This window comes from Rhinolophus sinicus, linkage group LG06, assembly GCF_036562045.2.
Source record: "Rhinolophus sinicus isolate RSC01 linkage group LG06, ASM3656204v1, whole genome shotgun sequence".
Lineage (NCBI taxonomy): Eukaryota > Metazoa > Chordata > Mammalia > Chiroptera > Rhinolophidae > Rhinolophus > Rhinolophus sinicus.
In genome coordinates, this window is record NC_133756.1 from 163,996,740 (window position 1) to 164,020,280 (window position 23,541).

The 23,541-nt window shown below is 56.9% G+C and overlaps 1 protein-coding gene and 1 long non-coding RNA gene across 15 annotated transcripts in view; both read right to left on the reverse strand.

The window, feature by feature from the left end:
• SHANK2 (SH3 and multiple ankyrin repeat domains 2) overlaps positions 1–23,541 on the reverse strand; it is a 457,209-nt gene that overhangs the window by 283,082 nt on the left and 150,586 nt on the right. For 10 of the 14 annotated variants that reach the window (XM_074336881.1, XM_074336886.1, XM_074336882.1 and 7 more), the window contains 2 exons: positions 20,750–20,816; positions 20,124–20,294 (listed from right to left, as the gene is read on the reverse strand). In XM_074336881.1, coding sequence (XP_074192982.1) covers positions 20,124–20,294; positions 20,750–20,816 — 238 coding nt within the window. The remainder of the gene's footprint in view (positions 1–20,123; positions 20,295–20,749; positions 20,817–23,541) is intronic. The other 4 variants (XM_074336889.1, XM_074336888.1, XM_074336891.1 and 1 more) reach the window with 1 other exon arrangement.
• On the reverse strand, positions 12,563–14,567 carry LOC141572301 (uncharacterized). The gene is made up of 2 exons (XR_012497675.1): positions 13,763–14,567; positions 12,563–12,770 (listed from the first exon to the last, which is right to left on the reverse strand). It is a non-coding gene; the product is annotated as an uncharacterized LOC141572301 (long non-coding RNA).

The following is a 23,541-nucleotide window of genomic DNA, read 5'->3' on the forward strand; positions in this document are numbered from 1 at the left end:
CAGCACTAGCTGATGAATGCAATCTTCCTCCAAGACCCCAGGAGTGGGTGCCAGGGGTCCTGGAGACGCCAGGGACGGCTGCAGGAGTCAGCCCCACAGCCCCGGCACGGGCTGGCGCACGGGCACCTGAAGGAATGATCACATACGAAAGACAGGAAGACGCAGAACTGGAGAACATCTCAAGTTAGTCTGACAGAGTCCAGAGTGTGTGAACACAGACCCTATCCTGAAGCAGACTGGTGACTGCGTCCATCCGAGAGAACGTGAACTCAGGCGGCGAGTAACTAAACTCAGGTAGTAAGTGCCTTGGTTTGCTCCTCTGTAAACTATTAACTTTTATAATTTTGATAAAATTAAGTTCATGTATTTAAACAATTTAAATAAATTTAATAAAAATTAATAAACGATTGTATTTACACAAATATAATAAATATGAATAGATTCGTTAAAATTAATTTTTATTTCACTATGCCAGAAAAAGTCACCAGTGAAAGAACTGAACAGCTACTTAGATAGAAAAGGAAATTCCACGCCCAGTAGCATCCACGCAGAACGAACTGCCCGGAAGTGGCTGAACTGGGACGGCATGTCTCCCTTTACTTTGGCTGTCGGGCTCCGCCAAGCATCCGGAGGGAAGTTATCGCATATTCCAGACTCATCACACTACTGAACTGTGGGGGCGCCTCCCTTCAGGGACCAGCACGCCCAGGCGGGGCCTCGCTGGCCGCCTGCTCCCTGGGGACTTACTTCCATGAGGCAGCCCCAGGATGGCATCCCTGGGGGCGGGCGGGGCAGGCTCAACAGGCAAAAGGTGCAGCGAAACCACGCATCCTCAAGGTCACCCTCAACCCCCTGAAGACCACCTGACACCACCTTCCGATGCAGCTGGAGGAAAAGGGTTGTTTCTTCTCCAGCACTGAAGCCGATCACCAAATGGAGTCCCAGCGTCATTCAGTCATTCATTCACGCACAGGCACCGAGCACCACCCTGCGCCAGCGTCGCCCTACCCAGGGGATCCAGCAGCAAAGGTGACAGCCAAGTGTCTGCCCTGCCATGTAAAATATTTGGCGCACTGATCAGGGGGCAGCTCCTTGCTGGTCCCAGTCACATGCACACCCCCACTCCCAGGTTCCCGCAGCCCCTGTCCTCCAGTCTCTGCAGTTACCCCATTTGGGGGTTCCTTTGGGCTCCTGCAGCCATCAGCACGTTTGTGGAAAGTCCCCTGCCCTGACTGATGGCCCGGGATGGCCCCGTTTCCTTGATTAGACCCTAGTGCACACATTGCAAAGGAGCGGGCTGGGCATGCAGAGCTCCAGTCAGCACCCTCCTGGGGAAACGCAGGCTCCAACCCCAAACGGCACAGCGGGTCGCTCCCCTGTCAACTGGAAAGCAGGAGCAGGAGAAAACCTGGGGGACAGGGTCTCACTGCTTCCTTTGCCACCCAATGGGGGGAAATGGTGCTGGAGGACCCCACACACAGGAGAAGAGCAGGCAGCAGCCAGACCCGCCTTTGTGAGAAGTGGGTGATTAGCATTTGGGGGCCCAGCCTGGGAGAGAGGCGCAGCTGAAAGAAGGGAGGGTGTGAACGAGGCGGCAAGGGGGACCCAGACAGCCAGGACACAGGTGTGGCTACAAAGGAAATGCCCAGTGTGCCTCAGTCACGATTTGCTGCATCCCGAGGGTGTCCTGCGTTCACAGCCAGATCTGAGCGCAGCCACCAGCAGGGACGGAGGAGAAAATCCCAAGTCCTAACTCGGAAAGAATGGCTTTCCTCATCGGTTCGCAAAGGAACCGGAAACAAACAAGCAGACATTTTAGCCATCACCAAAGCTCTCTTTCTGCGGGAGGTTTCCTGTGTCAACCATGTCACCTGGTGCAACTCAACAGCACACAGCTTCTGCATAAAGGACAGTATCCCTACAAATGGGGGCGGCGCGTTCCAGGCAAGGGAGAGAGTGCGCGGCCCCACACCGGACCTCCACCCAACAGACTGCTCGTTTCCCAGGAAGTGACTCTCCGATGTCTTCTTCTGTGAGCCCACCAGCCCCGGCCAGGCAGCCACCGTTCCGCCTCCTCCCCCTGCACAGGGAGCCGTTTCCAGGTGTGGGCCTGTCCCGTCTTACAGTGAGGCCCACGCCCACACAAGCTGGAGACCTGGGCTCCCGAAGGCCCACAGGCCCCCGGGGGACCCTGGGGCGCTTCCCCAGGGGAACGTTTTCATAGGTGTTCCCAGAGGCAGCCCTCCGCTGCATGGCTGGACACAGCCTGGGTGTGAGGCAGGCCCCGCCCGCCCTGAGGACGTGGTCCCACGGGGACAGAGCCCCAGGACAGCTCTAGGTGAGAGAGGAGGGCCCATCAGCGGCCCCACTGGAGTTTTCTTTCACCCCCTCCCTGTGGCTCACTCCAAAAGCTGCAGGAGCTGGCACTCAGAAAAGCCACTTGCCAGGGGAGTGCCACCTCGTGTGAACCAGAGGGACACGTGTCCCTCCTAAGCTGGGTGCTGGTGAGTATTCAAATGCTGCTGAGACAGACACTGACCCAGGGAGGGCCAGGGGGCGTGAGAGGGCTCTCAGCCCAGCACTCGGAAGGATCCAGAACAGGTGGGGAGAATCAATGAGAAGCCCAGCTCCACGTGAGCGGCAGGGTGAGAGCTGGTCCAGAGGCCGAGAGCCAGGGCCAGGACTCAGCTACCGGGGACCAGAGGCAACAGTGCACGTGGCAGCAAACGGCGTGTGTACCCTGATGGAGAGCCGCGTGGGCGGGCGCGCTGAGAGGCACAGGACATGCGGCACTGGCCACGCGGTCCAGGTCTGCAGGCCACAGACGTGTCCCCAGGCCCGGGGCCCCTGCCTGAGGGGTGAGCACGGCCACACACGGCGCCTTTAGGGGATGAAGCCCGTGGACTGGTGTTCAATATGCCCCAAGCTCAGGGCCAGCCAGACCCCCACATCGCACCCCTACAAAAGCCTTACTTCCGCATTCATCCAGCAGCACAGCGGCCTGGTTCTGGGACAGTCTGCCCCTGCTCTGACCCCAACTGCCATGTCTCTCTGGAACATGTTCCAGGAAGGGTTTTAGCAGAAAGCAAGAACGCCCAGGTACGCACGTACCTGCCACAGCCGGTCCCTGCTTCCCGCCCAAACGTCTAGAATGCACAACCGACAGCACGTTTGTCACCACTTAGTTCCGTCACCCGCTGGTCAGTGTCCACTCTGGCGGCCCGTTTGGTGGCACGACCAGCCGCCCGCTGGCACTGACAGTCCCCCAGCGCCCAGCACCGGCACGCGGTGTCTCTATTCCTTAGCATAACTTGATAGCGTAACTGACAACACACCGGAAGCGTAACAGGAAGACTTCTTTTCCCAGGGAAGGCTCCGTGCTTCTCAGGGTAGCCAGGAGCTTGCAGGTGAGCAAGATGGCTCAGCTAGAAAAGGACCCCACCTGCCCAGGTCGGGGACCTGGAGGTATGTCACCTGATCTCAGAAAACCAGGCTTCCCACTCTGCACCCTGCACCCACTATGACAAATCAGGCCAGTTACATAAACTCCCAGGACTCAGTTTCTCCATCTGCAAAGTGGGGTGTAATGCAGGGACTCAGCTCCCACACAAGAACGCAGGATACGGTGAGGCCAAAAATAAACACCAACAGAGCCATAGGTAGGGGAGTCATACCACTATTCTCAATGGCAGCTGGTTGAGACACAAAAGCAAACATCTGCCAGTACCCCAACGAGGGGGCTTCCTGCACCCCAGTCTCACTGGAGTCCGGGCGAGACACACGAAGCAGGAGCCACACGATCTGCAATCCGCAATCCGCCTGCTAAGCGCACTTGCTGGCTGCAATCTGCTGTCTGCTTCTCTGCCAACCAACCAAGCCCCTAGCATAGCCACAGCAGTTATATTAGTGGCCAATGGCTAACTGGTTACAGCTGATGATCATCTACTACCCCAGCCAGCACCTTTCCACGTGAGGCCGAGAGCCTGGAAACTGCTCTCGGGGACTCTGTCCCCACATGGGGACAATACTACAATAATGACAATGAGTTGCTCTATCACCATGGCTTCAAGCCAGGCCTGGCTCAACCACGGGAAGGGGTTGACTGTTATCCCTGTGATACAGAACACGCAACTATGGCACAGAAAGGTTAAGTAACTTGTCCAAAGTCACACAGCCATCAGTGGCAGACTCTAGAGGTAAACCCAGAAAATGGGCTCCAGAGTCTACACTCATAGCCCACGTGTTAAGCTGTGCCATGTCCACACCTGGTTGTGTAGACACAGTCAGTTAACACACCACCTCACAGGAACTGCCTGGGCCAGCACATCAGGAAGGGGTTCCCAGGGCAGAAAGCACTGGAAATGCCCTGCCTCCTTCTCACTAGCAGGTTTCTTTCTGCCCCGATTCTCACCCAGAGTGCCAGTATCCGGGGACCTCGGGAGGGGGCTCCCAAGAGCAGAGGCCGAGACCAGGTAGGCTCCACATGTTATCAGCTGAACTGTGTCCCCATGAAATTCATCTACTGGAGCCCTAATTCCCAGTAACTACAAATGTGACTGCACGTGGAGATGAGGGTCTTATGGTAAAAGAAGGTCAGCGGGTGGGCTTCACCCAACGTGACTGGGGTCCTCACAAGAGGAGGAAACTGGGGCACGGACGACCAGCCCGCCAGCTCTTTGACCTCAGACTTCCAGCCTCCAGGACTGCGGACAAGACACGTCTAGGATTTAAACCGCCCTGGTCTGTGGGGTAGCAGCCCGTGCTGACCGACACACCGCAGACACCCACAGCCTAGACCAGTCCCCTAGACTAGTGGGAATCCACGGGTATTGCGCCCACGGGCCCGGGATGCATGATCCTGCCAGGACTGACACTGCACGTGTCCCACCCGGGGGACGATTAACACTTTCAAACCAGGCTTGCATGGGGAAGGGCTGCAATGTTTCGGGGTAAAGTCCTGTGTGGATTTCAGGCCTCCCCAGCCTGCCTCTCCTCCCAGCCAGGATCCAGGGCGCAGAGCTCGGGGGGCACCCAGGCATCCTGCCTGCCCTGTGTCTATGTTCAACAAGTGGTTCTGAGCAGAGGCCTCCCTGGGGCAGCGGCCTGGGCTCAGTGACCTGGGAGTTGTGCTCTTGGGGACACGGGAACAGGCAGTACGTTGCAGTGTTGCTGGGAAGTGGCATGACAGCTCCAGCGTACAGCACCAGCCACGGCCACGGCTACTCGGCCACCGCGGGGCACGTGCGTGGGGTCTTAGCTCTAAGTGTTTGTACCTCTTCCCTCTGCCCGAAACACGTGGCGCCCCTCCTCCAGGAAACCCCTTCGTGTGGTGCACATGACACTGGGCTCAGAGGTGTCCCTGCAAAACTCATGTCCACCAGGAACGTCAGAATGGGACCTTATTTGGAAATACGGTCTTTGTAGATGTGATTAGTTAAGATGAGGTCACGCTGGAGAAGGGTGAGTCCTAATTCAATAAGTGGTGCTTTTATAAGGAGAGGCTGCCGGGGCTGCATGGAAGGGTTTTGAGGACGGGTGGAACAGCAGAAGCTGAGCACTGGACGCTCCTGGAGGCTGCAGTGCGCTCGGTAGGTCTGAGGGAGACAAAACTAGGGGCAACACCCACCTATTATTTGTTGCTACAGCCCAGGTGAGAGGAAACCAGGGTGCACACCAGTGGGGAGCAAGGGGCAGACTCAGGAAATAGAAAACAGAAGGGAGGCCTGTGGACTGGGTGGGGAAGAGGTGGGCGAGGGGCAGGAAGAACCTAGGAAGGTCATGGGCTTCTGGTTCTCAGGCCGTAGCTGAGAACACCCGGGACCAGGCCGTCGGCCAGGAAAGGTGGCGTGTTATTTCCCGAGTGGAGTGCCCTGACCAAGTCCCACAACAGCAGAGATTGAGTCTCTCACAGTCCTGAAGGCTGGAAGTACAGTGTCGGCAGGGTTGGCTGTGATAGTGCATCTGTTCCCTGCCTTTCCCACAGCTTCTGGGGACTTGTCGGCGAGCTGTGGGGTTCCTCGGCTTGTGGGTGCATCACCCCATCTCTCTCTTCATATGCCATGCCCCTTGCGTGCAAGTCTGGGTCCAAATCTCCCCTTTTTATAAGCACACCAGTTATATTGGACTAGGGACCATCCTAGTGACCTAACTTGATCACGTCTGTCATGACCCTATTTCCAAATCAGGTCACATTCTGAGGTGCTGGGGTTAGACTTCAACACATGACTTTTGGGGGGCACAATTCAGCCCATGACAGATGGGACCCTGGGGTTGTGGGGTCTGGGCTACCTGGGAGGGAGGGCTGGCCACCCCAATGCCCCAACTGCCTCTTAGCCTGGTCCATCTGGACACTGACAAAGGCCCTCACTACCCAGGCCTGGGAGAGTCCAGAAGGTCAGTGAGACCTTTCACAGCAGCTCTTGGTACAAGTAGGGAGCTCCTCGGTCTGGGAGCCAGCGGCTGGTAGAGCGCCACAGAACCCGGAGCCGGTCTAACAGCCGGGAGACAAGCATGGCCCTGGTGACGAAAGAGCAAATACTACGGTCTGTTCCCAGCCAGACAATGCTGTCTTGCCTCTTCCTCATCAGTGCCGGGCACCAAAAAGACCATCGATCATTCACGGTGAAAGGACAACATGGTGTGTCCCCTTCTGCAGCGCGTCCACATGAATTTATCTTCCACCACCAGCGGGACAGCTCGTAAGACAGCGGAGGACAGACATGGTGGCAAGAGGCCGGGCCGGGGAACCTGGGCTCGAACCCCGACCTCCCGCCAATGGGCAGAGTGGGATCCTGGGTAAGTCACCAAGGTTTCTGAGCCAACTTTCTCCCATCTCCGTCTACCATGCTCCGCAGCATTTGTCACCTGCCCGTCTTCTGCTTTTTCCTTTGGCGTAGCAGCCGCCCCCATACTGCTGGCTGCAGGACCATGTGACCTAGCACCAGCCATCGGCCGACAAGTGGTTGACGGCCCCACTATTGGAGGAGGGTCCCAGCTCCCACCCTCAGCCCCCGCTCTCCCTCAGAACATCCCAGGGACCTCCCAAGGGTCTGGTCCAAGGGAAGGAAAACGTTTTCTGGGGCTACTTATTGTCCTACGACTGCAGATGCCCCCATCCTGGTGGCCTCGCTGGTCAGGGCAGCCCATGTGACCGACCAACGGCCTCAGGGACAAGAGTGCGTGTGGAGGTCCGAGTTCTGTGCCTGGGCCCAGCTGACTGTGAACCTGAGACGGCCCCCCAGGAACCAGGATGGGATGACGTCCTCCTCTTCTGCCTCATTTCTGACAACTGCTGCCGGCTCATTTGCTTCTCAGTTTGTCCCTTCTGGCTCGGCTAAAATCGGCACCACGTATGTGCACACGTGTACGAATTCTTCTGTCTCTAGAACTTCTTTAAGTCTTTCCACTTGTGCTCATTAAAACCAGAATAGAAACCTTTCTGCACTCGACTGTGTTCCCCCGCGCCGTCTGCCAAGCCCCCAGCCCCTCTGATGAGGCTCAGATACTTGCAATCCCACGACGAACTTCAAGGAAGGACGCTCAGGTCTCTGTCTGGATTCGGGCTGAGCCCTGATCAGAAGAGAACCCTGAATGCAGCCTGCACTCACGTCTGTAGTGGCCGCAGAGCCCCAAAGAGCCATGGGGGTTGGCCCAAGGTGACGCAGAAGACTCCAGATTGGAACCCACGTCCTTCCTGTACTCAGTTGCCTGTTTTTTTCTAGGTTCCACTAGCCAGCTGCTCTCACATCGTAACAAAAGTTAAGATTCCTGTGATTGTTTCCCAGTGTGCACGCTACAAGGGATTCTACTCAGCAATCCAGAAACTCCAGGGTCAGAGAATTTTCCTAAAGGCTACTTGGGACTTTCAGGCTCTCTGAGGGACAAGGGGTCCTTGCAGCAGGACGCCATGGAGGGACCCCCTCTCCGATCCAGGCCTTGTTTGGGTCCTGCAGTGGTTCGCAGGCCTGGTGGGTCACGGATACCACAGGCAGGTTCCCAGGTGAGGGCTCAGGGCAGAGCACAGCGCACATGGATAGAGTACTCCCTGTGGGTCAGGAAAGGAACCTTCTGGCATTTAAGGGCAGCAGATGTTGGTGAAGTCGCCACCCACTGAGTTTACAGCCCGGCATTCCATCTGCTCTGTCGTTCGCTCAGTAATTATGTGCTGTGCAGCTCTCCAGGGAAAGTAAGGTCCCGGGAGCTGGGTGCTGGGGACAGGGAGAGACCCAGGGCCTGAGCCTGGGCTTGGAGCGCCCCATCCAGCTCAGGGGATAAACCGTGCGCCCGATTTCTAGGAAATGAGCCACAAGTCTGACATGAAAGGGAGGTCCTGCAAACGGGTGTCAGGGCTGGGGCAAGCGGTGCATGGATCTTTGACGAGAGGAGGGGTTGGCCATTGGGGCGATGGGAAAGGTGCTCTGAGAAAAGGGGACAGCCTGAACAAAGGAGCAGAGAGTGGGACGGGGACGGCAGCTCTTTGACCTGAGAGGAAGGGGCCGGAAGAGAAGGTGGGAAGCAAGGAACGTCTGAGAGCTCCAGGCAGGTCGCCTGGAGGCAGGCATGGAGTTCTCAGTGGGGCCTCAGTGCCCGACCAGCTCGGGGGCCATTCTGGTCTGCTTTGGTCTTTGTCCCCACAGGGGGTGCCCTTGGCTGGGTGGGGCGCGGTTCGGGTGTCTGCTCCCACTAGACCAGGGCTGCCTGTAAGGACCCCCGCTCCTGTGAATCACGGAATTTCCAGCTACAGGATGTGGGGACTGACTGAGTTGGGGTCCCCGAGGCTACAGAGGACGGGTGCTCAGGCTGGGCACAGACTGTCCCGGGGGCAGCCTGCAAGGCCCCGGGGTGTGTCCATGGTTCTGTGGGACCTTGGAGTCCACTGTCCCTGGAGTCACCAGCTGTTACCCTCAAGAGACAATTACTTCTGACAACACTGTGAGACTCCCTCTGCGGCTTCCACAGTGAAATCTCAAAACGATGGCTGATGTCCAAGGGGCCCGACTGTTCCCTTTCCAGGAGCTCCCACCAGGTTTCTCCCTGCAGGTGGGCAGGTGGGCAGGTGGGCATTCAGGGTGAGCTCTGAGTTCCAGAACTCGGGGATCCTTAGTCTGGTGAGAATGTGCTTAGTTCACCCCTGCTAAAGAGAAGTTGAATGACCTCAAACGGACCCCCCCAACCCTACAGAGGGACATGCCGAGGACCAGTTAGGGGGCAAGTCAGCTGCCACAGAGGAGGAGGAGAGAGGCGTGAGCTCCCGTGGACGCGGGCAAAAGGGCTGTTTCCGCTGGAAGAGGCAGGAGGCCACAGGACTGCCCGTGGGGGGGGGGGGCGGGGGGCTGGGTGAGCCCAGAGGCAATGCGTTCATGTGCCTTGTCCTACAAGCCACAGACAAATGCACATCTCAGAGCAGCCGGAAACTGGTTTTCCTGGATAAAATGGCCCAGAGAGAAAGACCAAGAGGGAAGCAGCCAAAGATTGCTCTCCTTGGAAAGTCCCACCTCCAGGAGGGGCGTTGAGGGGAGGCTGAGATGGGAGTGGGTGACCTGGCACCGCCGTAGACAGGACAGGGTTGGTGCAACAGGGCTTGTCGGTACAGAGCGGGGGGTTAGGGCTGGGCAGGCAGAACCTGCAACTTGCTCGTAAAATCATCCAAGAGCACTAGGGACAGGTGTGAAGGGGAGGACTGGGGTCCCCAGGGCCCAGAGTGGGGGGCATGGGAGGGGGAGCCGCCTGCCTGACCCCCAGGAGGCAGGACTGCAGGTGAGCAGCAAAGCTCTGGAGAACCCTGCCTAGTGGGGAGGTGTGGGGGACAGGCCTGTCTGAGGCCCGCGGGGGCGGGGGGGGGGGGCGGGGAGGGTCAGGACGCGCAAAGGGCAAAAACTGTACTGTAAGCTGAGATGGGGGCTCCGGAGCCAGAGGCCTTGTCCAAACCCCCTGTGACCCCGACACATGCCACGTTTCTGAGCTCTGGAAGCCCCACTCTCCCCATCTGTAAAATGGGGACAGTCCAGTAGGGCTGCCATTGCAGTTGAATAAAAGCACCAAGAGCAATCCAGGAGGAAAGGGCACTAAAATAGCAGTAGCTGTTTGAGTAGTTCAGATCAAGACAGCCTGTTGCCACCTCCTCCAGGAAGCCTTCCTGGCTCTACAGCCCACTGGCATTTAGTGCCCCCCAGTGCTGACTTCAGCCCCACTCCACTCCCTCCCACGGCACAGATATTCTGCAGGGAACCGATGCCTGCAAGTCCACGTCTTCAGCTAGTCCTGTCCCCGCTGACCCGAGTCTGGCCTCAGGCCTCCACCAGGGGGATGATCACAGTGGGAGAAGAATGGCATCGGGTGGAGAAAAGCCAGAATCCAAGAGGATGGCGGGGGGGGGGGGGGCAAGCAGGGCTTTAGGAAGCAGGAGGGAGCGGCAAAGCCAGGGACCCCAGGGCTCACCTTACCTCCCTCTTGGACCCCCATCCCGGGGCACAGCCGCAGACAGAAGAAAGGATAGGCAGCAACCAGCCTGCCCCGGGGCTGAGGAGTGTGCCTGGAAATGCAGGTAGGGTTGCAGGAAGGACTGGGAGGCCCCAGGGGGAGGGAGGGGCAGAGGGGGTGCCGGCGAGGGCAAGGGCAAGAAGGGCACAGCATCCCAGCCCCGGGCAGAGGCCACACCGACACGCCCCTCCTCCTCCGCAAGGGGGCCTGCTCTTGGCTCTGCCTGCTTGGCCCACCACCTGGATCCGGTGCCCTTTGTCATGTGCAGAGGCCCGGGGTGGGAGCTCAGAGACATGGGATGGGAGGCAAGGAATGGGAAGCAAACCCTCGGGCCAATGACCCCTGGATCTGAGCAGGACGAGTACTGAGGCACGTCACTCACAGTCAGAACCAGGGCTCCGGAGACGAGCCTTGTTGGAGGTGAGAGCAGGTGCCGGGTCCAGCCTGCCTCCTACCTGGGCCCCATTCCTACGGGAAGTAGGTGCTCACGGGGCTTGGGGTTGTTCCCCTGTCGTGCGGTGGCCAGGGGCCAGGCACCCTCAGTGTCTAGCTGCACGTGGGACAGTCCAAATGAATCGGGAGTGGCCCAGCAGACATTCACGTAGACGGGAAACCTGGTTATCTGAGCGCATAACCTGCTCCGTCTGACTTACAAACACATGTACTTTATACATGGTTTTGACATTCACTCAGTTATCCGGGAATGCAACCAAAACTGCCGCGTACATGAAAGAAAGTGGATGTTGTGTTTGGGGGGAACTCTACTGGGAGGTGTTCACCGGTTCAGAAACCCCAGGTCCAGTGGTGGGGCGACCTGGGTGTCCCAGCTGCCCGGGGCGCTCACGGCGCTGCTGGTGAGTGTGCCCAGAAGGAGCGCCCAACTGCCCTTCCCTGGGGCCTGCCCCTGCAGCACCGAGCACTGCGCTGCCAGCTCTCTCTGCTTCTGCGCCCTTCTATAGGACAGCGAGGACACCACGTCGATTTTGAAAGCTACGTGTCTTTGTTAGGTTATGTTCCCCATGAATTTCATGAGGATAACGGACGTGACGCTACACGGTATTTGTTCTAAAAGGTGCTGGGGCTGGATGTGGTTGGAGCCACAGAACAAGGACATGCTGGCCCCGAACGGAAGTTTGCAGAGAACTCGTGGTGAGGGGCTGGGGGTGACGGCGGGTCTCTGAGGCTGGAGGGGGGTAGGCATCTACCCAGGGGCCCCCAGTGCCTAGGACCAGGAAGCAAACAGCCCGGAAAGGCTCAGGTCTGGGGACTAGTTCAACGCTGAGGACGGAAGGAGACACGTGTGGGGAGGGGGAGGGTTTGCCAAGCGTCTCTCGTGGGACATGCTCACCAGGGGTCAGGCACGTCCACTGCATGTGTGGCACGCAGCCAGGGAGTCCTCGAGAAACAACCGGACATGTCATCGGCCCAGGCCCTCCCCCAGCAGGATGCCTAGGCCACGTGACAGGTGTGAGCCCCCGAAGAGGCTGTTCGGAGGCTCGGGGGAGGGCGGGTGTGGGGGAGTCGCAGGGACAGAACACAGCAATGAAGACAACGTACGTGAAAACACAGAGTCAAGACCTCATGGTCAGTGTGGCTCCCTCCAGGGATACAGACAACAAGTGTCCCTGGGAGGACAGTGACAACAGCATTGGGGACCAACCAGAGGCCACGTAGCTCTCCCAGTCGACACCCACCCGGCATCAGGGCCAGAAGTTGGCCACATGTGAAAACACCAGCCCAACAGAACACACGTGCAGCTAACTCACGGCATCACAAACAGGGCAGCACCTTAGCTCACGTCCCGACACGTCCGGAAGCCACAGCGTAGGATTTGGGAACAAAACTTCTAGGCTAATAGGGGTGGGGGGAGGGGAACTGCAGCAGCAAACACATGACCAGTCCTTCAGCAAACACAAACACAAATGACCATCAAGACCCAGGAGGGGGGCTGGCAGGGCCCCAACAGTAAGCAACCCCCGTGTACGGGGGGAGGGGGCCACACAAGCACAGACAGGGACCTCGCAGGAGCGGCCCCCACGAGGAGGGAGGAGGGCTGGGAACAGAATTAACCTGGAGGGGCGGGTTGCTCACATCCGCAATGAGGTGGCTGGGCTTTATTATGTCTCCCTCCCTCTGCATCTTGCTTTGGAAATAGTCTCCAGAATCCAGACAACAGCTGGGTGACCGCTGCAGCATTCTAGGTGACATACTAGCCTGGCTTTCCTCGGAGAGGTTCATTCTTAACGCTCGTGAAGGAGACACTCGACAACGCTGACCCAAATCGATCCAACCTAATGAAACAAAAGAGGTCGGGCTTGGGGTTTTCCGGGACCTGCTGGCTCCACTCGCAAACACGGAAGATGTCAGGTTTACTTATATCAGCGGCGATGGTCAGTAGCACATCTCACAGTCAAAATGCCAGAAAAACTGAGCACTTCTTTCAAATCAGGTCTATTTTATTTCACAGCAGGAGATATCTACCAAGCCGGTGTTTAAAAGAAAAATATCATTGCTCTCTATCAGCATGGATTTACATCCTCACACACAGACACACACACACACACACACACACACTCATACCCCAAATATTGCATTAAGAAATCTGTTTGAAAACACCACCCTCCATCTACCATCTATACATCTCCAAAGCATAATTATGCAGACACTCCGTTCTGAAACCTAGCAACAGTAACCAAGTATCCTTAGTTGGCTAATCAGACACCCCAACTCACACATCAGCTCAATGTGCTTCATTTTAAGAAACAAAAACCTCTCGCTTCTCTCTGCACAGCTGCGGAAGGACAAGATGTATGAAAACAAACCTTGTTCGGTTGAAGAGGAACAACCCATGTCATTTAGTCCATCTGACTGTGCATCTCCCCATAAAGCCGGGCAAAAACAAAAATACGAGAGATTGTGGAAAATAGGTGATCCCAGTGCAAAGCTAATCGGCTTGCAACACGCTTAATATTTGCATGACTGTTTCGGACGCGAGCGCCCCAGCTCCCCGACAGCTTTGCTCTGGCTTTGGGGGACCTCCAGCCTACAGAAGCCATCGTAAATGCTCTATGGCAAAGCTGTTAAGACCTGCTGGGCTCATGTCCTCAGCCACTGGGTGACAACAAACGGGGATTAACTTCGATAGTCACGGTCGCGTTTAAATCATCCCTTTCTCCAAGCTGGCAAATAAAATAACCAAGTGGAGGTCACGTTTAATTTTTTTAAAGAGGAAGAGAGTTAAAAATAAAGGAAAGAACTACAGCATCAGTTAGAAGCAACATACATGCTGGCCGGACGGTGTGCAGAGCGTTTCGCGACAAGATGTAATCTCGCTTTTAAAGGGATGGAGTCGTATCCCCACAGCGTTCCGGGTCCCTTTCCGGAGCCCACAGACCTCGGAGCGCCCATCCATCACCTCCCTGTGTTCCAACACGCTTACTGTCCTCCCCCTAACGCCACATCGCAGCCTCGTAAGTGTGCTGATTTCTGGGCTGTGCACTTCCGTGTCTGCAAAACAAAGGACCCGTCACTCCGAGGCAGAGGCTATTGGATCTTTAAAGGGACTTTTTTTTTTTTTTTTTTGACAGGCATCCCATTGATTAGGCTGTAAGTGGGAAGTCAGTAAAATGCTTGGTGTTTCAATTTCCTCACTTTGAAGCGTCACCATCACCCCCACGCCCCCAACCTCCAGCTTGGAATTTGGGGATCCTTCAACCATGGCTATATTCAGAAATGTGACCCAACATGATTCAGGCAAAGGTGAGTCTTGCCCGCATTTCCTCTGAGTTCAGAGCCTGACGTGGGGGGTTGGGTGCTCCAACACGGGGTCCCAGCCTTGCTAAGTGTCTGATAAACAGAACTCATCACGGGTTCGTCCTGGACAGGGGCAGGGCCAACACGTCAGAGTTAGCGCACCAGCCCCCAATCTTCCGTATTTCTCCTATGCTGTGGTGGAGCTTCTAGGTCAAGACTTGCTGACAATCATACAGCAGAGGAAACGCAGCCCCCACCCAGCACTCCCCGCCACAATGCTTGAAGCTCACGGTGACAGACCCACGGCACGGACAAGGTGAAGTTCTGTAGTGTTCGTCCCATGTGACGGGCCAGCCGTCACGAGTCGATGGGTTCCCGAATGGGGGAGTGGGAATGAATAAAAGACACTCTCACATATGATGGCGATCGCGGGACTTCAGTGATCCTGAAGACACTAAGTTTATTTTACTGCACCCATATAAGCAGTTTGAACACGTGCAAGTATGTATTAACATAACAAATGTAAATTCTTTAACTTTCACATAGAGGATACAACATTCACCGAAACTCTCAAGTAATTATCTTATCAATTGCCCTGATAGGCATCAGCCTTCTGTGTCTGGGAATGGGCCGCTCCCACCAAATTCCTCAGCAGCTTACAAGCTCAAGCTCCCCTCAGGTGCAGGAAGAGACAATTGCCTCAAGGGGAGGAAACAGGTAGCATAAACCGAGCCATTCTGCAAAGCTCAGAGTTTCCTGTAACCATGGCTCCCCACAGTCCCAGACACCCAGCACCCAAGATGCCAGGAGCAGACAGGAGGTTAATTAGCCTTGACCGAGCCGGGTTGTGACAGAACCCTCACAGGTCACGGAGGATGTGGGGGGGGGGGGGACAGCTGGAATCAGAATGCCACGTAGCCACAAAGCCTCACAGGTGACCACGTAGCCACAAAGCCTCACAGGTGGCAGATCGGAGACCCACAAGCTAATATGGCCCTGGAACCCCCTGGTGAGAGGATGGAGTGAGCAGTGCCCCCCACACCAGCACAACCTGCTGCCCCAGGCGGGCACTTCCTGGTGCCCCCGAGACCTCCGCCCCTGGACTCTGACCACACACGCGCAGGAGCGATGAAACAGCACATCCTGCAAACACATCCTACCCAGGGACTGACCTGCCTGTAACAATTCTCTACTCCTTGACACTCAAGACCCAGTGTTGGGGGAAAGACGGTTTCTATGTCAAGAGGAGAGGGGGTGGGGGTGGGGGCTGACTCTGGAATGGGCGCACTGGCAGACAGAGGAGTCCTTCATCCAGCAGACATTTCCTGAGGCCCTACTGTGCACCAGGCACTGCGGGGAAGAGAGACGGTCGCACAGCCACTGCGTGCCCACGCCAGCCCCCAAAACCCACATGTGAGCCTTAATCCCTGGATTCGATCATTGTGACGTTATTTGGAAGTAGGGGCTTTGCAGATGTAATTAATTTAAGGATCCAAGACGAGATCCTGGATTTAGAATGGGCCCCAAATTCCAAGACAGGACACAGACACAGAGATTTGAGATGCAGACATAGAGACCACGTAAAGGGAAGGCAGAGACGGGAGTGATGCATCAGCAGCCCCAGGGACACCAGGACTGCGGCCACCGTCAGAAGCTGGGAGACAGGCGGGAAGGAGCCTCCTAGCACCTGCAGAAGCCACCAACCCTGCCAACACCTTGACTTTGGACTTGTGGCCTCCAGAACTGCGAGACAATACATTTCAGTTGTTTTAACTCCCCTAGTTGGTGGCATTTTTACGGCAGCCCCAGGACACCACACTCGGCCAACCCTCATGTTTTTAACACGCCCACGGATGGGTGGGCGGGCATGGAGGGTCCTGGGAACCAGGCAGGGCTGGTGCTTGGATGTCCAGCTGGAGGGACATAGGGCACTAACCACAGAGGCCACCCCCGACCTACCGAGCCAGGCTCTCTGGGGGGTGGCTTGGGCCTCTGCATTTTACACACACTCCCCAGGAGCACCCCAAACCTTGCACGCACTGCTGGGCGCTGGGGCAACTCGGATGTCCCCCGTGGGCCGGTCAAGAATAGGACGGAAGTGGTTCCCAAGCACTGTCTTGGCATCAGCTGCCAGCAGCACGGGAGGCTCGCTGGGGTGGGGGTGGGGGTGAAGCAGCAGCTGGGTGAGGGGGACCAGGCCATGGGGTAAGTTGGGGGGATGCAACAAAGAGGCAACATGCAGGAGAGACTTTCTCTGAGCAGTCTCCATACTCCATCAAAACAGTGATGACCAGTGGCTCACCCGGATTTGGAAGGTGTTTCCACGCGGCCCCTAAAGCCAGGGCACAGGGAGGCGAGGGGAACACACCCCTCTGTGGCCGTCACCTCCCAAAGGACCAGGCCTGGGACGGACAGATGTTTCTGAACCCCCAAATTAGCACGGGGTCTGCACAGTATGAGAGCCGTCATGGAAACACGCTGACTGAGGGGGTGACAGTCCGGGCAGCTTAGAGACCTGCCCGTTCAGGTGCCCCCGGGCTCTCCAAGGATGTTCAGTGCCCCAGTGTCTTAAACACCAGAGGGAAAGGATGTCCCCTCTGCTGGCAGGCTGCTCTCCTTGGACCACACGAGTTCTCGAGGGGGGAGGAGTTGGGGAGCAGTGTGTCCAGAGTTCTCAGGTCTCACGGTCAGAATTCCTCCCTTTGGTGACACCCTGGAGGTGGCCGGTCCTCCTGGGGACAGCGGCCACAAGGTCGCCTCCTTCGTCCGTAAGGTCTCCTGATGGCCCTGACAGGTGCCCCTGACCCCGCAGAAAAGGAGGATTCCCAGTGCCTTGGAAAGTTCCACGGGTGTCAGGGGAGACGTGTCCCTGAAATGTCACGCTGAGTCTGGAAGTCAAGGAGGAAGGAGGGCTGGGACGGGTGGGCTCTGCAGGACAGGGTGCTCGGGGCCCTGGCGAGGACGGGGACCTGCAGGGGCCGCTCTGTCCACCACGTGCCTTCCCTGCTGATGGAAGATGTGCCACTCGAACAGCCACCATCAGTGAGAGGCCACTGTGAGCTGCAAAGCTGTCCCAGGGGCCCGACCACCTTGCTGTGCAGCTCGGGCTGCTGGCCTGTGAGGCCCGTTCCTCAGTCCTGGGTCCCATCGACTCTCAGGTGACCTCCCGACAGCCTCCAGGCTCAGCCTCGCGCTGCTGCTGAAGCACTGCCCTCTGCCGCTGCCCCTGAGCGCTAAGCCCTGCAGCTGGTGGCCAGAGTGGTGGAGGCCGACCAGGAGCTGTGCTCGGGAAGAGGGGCCAGCCCCCAACCCCGGCAGTGGGTGGTGACTGCAGAACCCTCTTCCTCCCTCCAGCCCCGGGCCAGCCCTGGTTCCAGGCCAGCCAGTGTGACGACTGCAGCCTTGCCTGTCCCAGCCTGCACTGGTGGCTGCAGATGTCGCGTGTGGTGGCGTGCTCTTCTCGGCTCCACAAGGAGGCAGTGGGACATGGGGGACCACAGTGCTGCAGAGTTAGATGGACTTGGCTTCAAAGCCTCACTGGGCTACCTCCTCCAGCGTACGCGGGGACAATCCTGTACCCGAGATGCACTGGTGCCCTGCCCGCATGCCCTCGGCACCCAGTGCCCGTGTGTGAGACCTGCCTTCCCCAGCGGCTTCCGCCCCGCCTGTGGGGGGTGTTCCCTCGCACTAGGGAGGCGCCAGTGCTAATGAGGAACTTGAACTGGGGGGTAAATGCATGAACTGCCTCACCCCTGGGCTGGCTCTCGCCATCCCCCAGTGGTCCCCGGTGGGACCAAGCCACGGTGGCTGCAGTGCCTTCTGCTCAGACACACCAGAGCTGCGTCCTTGCCTGACGTACGTCCCTGCGCTCCCCTTGTCACTTCCTGGCATCACCCCCGCAGCACACCACTTGCCCTCATGTCCTTGCCTCAAGGTCGGCCTCGGGGGAGGAGTGGGAGGCTCAACCCAAAGGGCAGGTGGCAGCAGGACCTGGGGGCTGCAGGGATGAGGTTGCACGTGACACACAGGCCCGCAGCTCGCAGGAAGTGGCAGTGCTTCCGCTGTGGGTGCTCAGGCAGCCACCAGGAGGGCAGCTTTCCCAGACAGGGGACACAGACCCACATGCAGGAGTTACCAGACCCACGCAGGCAAACCAACCAACGCTCGGGCTACGGGAAGGAGGGGCTGGCACAACTCTCCCCGCCGCACGCACAGCATCTGGCCCCGCCAGGAATGAGGCAGACGCGAGGCTGGGGTGGCCACCGGGCAGACCGTGCACGATGGGCTCCCGCCTAGAGATTCCGTGAGCAAGGTGCTGCCAGGGTGTGTAACGGATTCCCGAGCTTCGATGAATTAATGCACCGAGCGACGTCTGCGTCCACAAAGGGCCCACAGCCGCACGCCCTCCACCTCCTTTTCTCCGGGAAATTCTCCACAGAGTCCATTTAAACGGCCCCATTCTCACTGGTGCCACTTCCCAGTTCACAACACAGATCCTTAGTCTGACAACGCGGAGGAAGGGAGAGGTCTCTTTTCCCCCCTTTGGAGACGCTGAAGGGACCCTTGGGAAGCGCAGACTTTCTGTGCCACCTTTTCCCTTCGGGACACGCACTGGGAAAGGACCCAGTACAGTGACACAAGGCAGGGACTCCCTCCTCAGCTGATGGCTCTGCCTCCTCACAGACCCAGGTGCTTACAAAGCAGCAGACGCAAAAGGCCTCCCACCTCAACCCCAGCACCTGACGTGCGGGAGTCGTGGGAGCCTGCGGGGGGGACCCCATCTCTCCAGAGGGTGTCACGTATGTACCCGATACGGTTTAAGTCACTGGTCAGAATGGGTGGGTACTAACTAAACCAGATTCACCCAACAAACGGGTATCACTTTTACAATAAGAAAAACATCTGTTTGTCAAGAGGCATCTGCATCCCAGACAGGAAAGCTACATTAGATCTCAAAATGGAAGAGACGGGCCAGGAACCGCCCCAACCTCAGTTTTAAAATCAACTCGGTGCTGCGAGGTACTTGGCGGGTGTCGGACGGTTTCTGAGTTAGACAGGTTAGTGGTGGGGCAGGAGGGGTTCAGATCCGCAGGCAGGGGTCCCCGTTCCCAGGGCCTCCACTCCGTGTCCAGAGCCAGCGGAGGAAGCGGCAGCCGCCTCCCTCTTCGCCGCAGGGGCCCCGGTCAAGACCAGCGCTTCCTAAGGATGAGGGTGGGCCCGAGCTTGTTACCAGCGCAGGCAACTCACAGATCCACGGAGCTCGTGGGGCCACTAACGGTGCCCAGAGTCGTGGGTGGGATCTGCACACACGCTCACTCACCTCTCTTGTTTGCTGCGTACCCTGCTTCACAATCTCCCAATTCCCTCTCCACCAAGCGGTATTTTTAGACCTGGCCGCGTCTTATTGCACTGCTCACTCTCTCTCGAATTAGAAAGCTGGGGGGGGGGGAGGGGGTTGTGGGCACTGGGAGAGCGCACTTCTTTCCTAAATCACTTGGCAGACATTAGCTCATCCATCTCGGCAATGCACTCACGCAGGTGCTGATGTGGCTACAGTGGAGGCCTGGGTCTCAGAGCAATTAAGTGCTTCGCCCTTTGCTCACAGGAGGGGTTGTGAGGCCGCATGCTCAGCACAGGTGCCCGCGGATGCAAGCACGGCGTCTGGCTCTGCATCCTTGCACGGTTCTCAGGGGCAGGGTGCGTGCCAGCCACTCACGCCACACGGTACAGACTCGACAGCCAGGCGCGTGGCCTCGTCCACCCCCAACACCAGACACAAGGGGAGGGGCGCAGGCGGTAAGACACAGATGCCACACGGCTACCTCGCCAGGTGCCTTGGAGCCCCACTGCCCACCGCCCTCGATGCGATGGCGCCATCGTCCAAAGCTCACCACTGCCGGTCCAGTGGGACTGCTCCCCGCTGCAGGTCCAGTGTAAGCCCAGGGCCGGAGGAACCAGGCCAGCGGGCTCTTCCAAGATGCAAGACTGGGCCCAGCCACCGGCCGGGCGACAGGAGAGAGGAGGAGCCCCAGACACAGTCCTTCTGGTTGGCACAAGGGGCACTAGAAGGAGGAGTGGCCGTCAGCACCACGGCTGGGGACAGCGGGGCGGGTGCAGAGGGAAGGGAGGCGAGGGGGAAGCCACTGGCTGGCTCTTGCCTCCTTTAGTCACCATCGCTTTGTTTAAGTGGAGCGTGTAGGTTACAGAATCTTCCAGAAACCCATCCAAATTCATTGCAAATGAACGGGTTCACCAACTAGACAGCAACGCCCTATACCCACTGCGGCCACTTCGCTAATCTCCTCGCCTAACTTCTGAGGTCTTCCTCAGCCCCAACCCTGACGCGAGTGGAGAAAATGTAAGAACAGAGACAGAGACGAAAGAGGTGTGACTACTCTGCTTCTGTTAAGCTTCGCTAAACACAGACTCTGAACCAACCCAGTGAGGATGTGCGAATACTGGCAGTGACACCTTAGCCGGATGGAGACCCCCGGGGCCCACATACACGCCTACTCACCGATGTCCGTCTCCTTGTGGCTCTTGATGTACTCTGCCAGCTCAAAGTTGCCCGCTATGATGGCCACCTGCAAGACAGGAAGTCCCGTTAAGGTGTCCATGGCAGAGCGAGCCCTCGCCCACACGCCACACCACTGGCAGCCCGCCAGCACCACGAGCCCAACCACAGCTCTTCTTTTGGAAACAAGAGAGAGACCTTTTTCCCCAGCTCCATTACGATACAACTGACATACAACACTGTTACAATGACCTAACTTAAACATATATTAGGAAGTGATCACCACGTTAAGTTTGGTAAACGTCTATCACCTCATGTAGTTACACAAAAAATGTTTCTCCTCTTGATGAGAACTCTTAGGATCCACTCTCTTAACAACTCTCCGATGTACCACACAGCAGCGTCAGCTGTAATCGCCAAGCCGTACGCTATGTCGCCAGGACTAACTACCTGGTCACTGGAGATTTATACCTTTTGGCCAAGTTCACCCATTTCTCCACCCCAACCCCATCCCCCCGCCTCTAGATACCATAGTCTGGTAACTTTTCTAGGCGTTTGGTGTTCTTAGATCCCACATATAATGAGATCACACAGGATTTGTCTTTCTCTGTCTGACTTGTTTCACTCGGCATGAAGTCCTCAAGGTCCATCCATGGTGGGATCGGCCATAACTCTTAAAATGGCAGCCACGACACCCATCAGCCCTCTTCCCACTCTACCAACACCACACGTGCCCCTCTTGAAGGCCATGGCCATTTGGCGACGACAAGGCTAAAAATCCAGGTAAGAATGTACGTGAGACAGTGCCTCTGCTCAAGAGGCGAACAGTGGAAAAGACATGTATAGTGGGGGGGGGGGACAGGGGCGAATGAGGTCAGAGCCTGGAAACCCCACGGACTGTCCTGTGTCCCCACCAGGCCTGGGAGTCCGTTCTTCTGATTGGACATGAGCCAGTCCCCAGAACTGGAGGGAGGGGGAGACCTCACAGACACACTGAAGCTCTTCATCAGGTCTCAGCTCAGGGATGAAACTCCTGTCCGTGCACATGTGTGCACAGCAGGTGGGAGGGCATGCAGGTGGCGGCTCCAGCTCAAGCCCTACAGGCCTGTGACCAAAGCAAAAAAGCCACATGACCCTTGACTGCTGAGGCATCCAGGCAGATGAAGCCAGCATCCCTGTGATGGCCGAGAGGTCGCCCAGGGAGACCTGACCCAGAACCAGGTGGGCAGAGCTCAGAGCACTCACGGTGCCCCAGAAGGAGAGACCATGAGCTGGGAGGCCACTGTCTACAACCACAGATGAGCCAGGCATTCAGACGCCAGCCTGGAGACACACACAACTGCAAGCAGATGACTTCCAACGACAATGTGGGTAGGGCTTCTCCAATCATTTGCGGACTTAAGAGCAAAAACTGAGATTTCCTGGAGAACAAATTCTACCTCAAGGCTGCAGCAGCGACTCCACCTGACATCCCAGCCTGCCCTGCAGGTGTCAGATGCACCGACCCCCACAAACCATGTCAGCCAACTCCTTACAAGAAACATCTCAAATACACGTACGAGGTGTGATCAAACAATATGGAGAATGTTTAAATGAAAAAAAAAAATTATTACAGTAAAAGGCACATTGCCATTAATCCCCCTCAAAATATCCGCCCTCTCTTCAAATACACTTATCCCATAGTTCCTGCCACTTTCTGAAGCAGTTCTGGAAGTCCTCTTTTGTGAGTGTCTGCAGTTGTGCTGTTGTGGCTGCCTCAATGTCCTGAATCAATTCAGACGTTTACCTTCCATGGTCATTTTGACTTTGGGGAAGAACCAGAAGTCACATGGTGCCAGATCCGATGAATAAGGTGGATGAGGACACACCGTAATGTTTTTATTTGGTAGAAATGGCTGTACCGGAACAGATGTGTGACAGGCTTTCCGTTGTGATCACAAAACATGGCGCATGCTGCTGCCAAGTGCCACCCAACGAAAGGCAGGGACCTTCAATATGGGAAGCGATGCATCAAACCTTAGTAACAGTGTGTGACGGGTTTCAACTTGTTTGGTGCAGTCAGTTGGGTGTGAGCTATGGTTGAGAGAAGGTGTGTTTTAAAGTGTGCCGTAAATCATCCTCCATTGTGACAATGCTCCATGTCACACATCGCTTCTGGTATATGGCAATTTCTGTCCAATAAAAACATTACAGTGTGTCCTCATCCACCTTATTCATCGGATCTAGCACCGTGCAACTTCTGGCCCTTCCCCAAAGTCAAAATGATTCAGGACATCGAGGCAGCCATGACAGTGCAACTAAAGACACACACGAAAGAGGACTTCCAGAACTCCTTCAGAAAGTGGCAAGAACAATGGGATAAGTGTGTTCGAAGCAAGGGGAATTTTTTTGAGGGGAATTAATGGCAATGTGTCTTTTACTGTAACACATTTGTTTTAACATTCACCATGTTGTTTGCTCACACCTCACATACTCACACTGTCAGTTCTGTTTCCCTGGAGAGCACTGACTGGTACAGCTGTGCATGGAGGCCGGGGGCTGTGGAGCCACTGAGACCCACAGACCCCAGACACCTGTCCTCAGGAGGGATGTTCATGTCCCCTCTTGGACACCACTATTGCCCTGTGCCCTCCAAGGTGGCTGCCAGGTACGAGCAGCAGGCAGCCAGACCCAGCCTCTCACTGGCTTACTAGTGACAGAAGGAGGTACAGTGGCTCCTGTCTGTACCAGCCGGGGGCAAAGCAATGGGAGGCGAAGGCTGTTTCAGGGGCAGCCCGTTTCTGCAGATACAGACA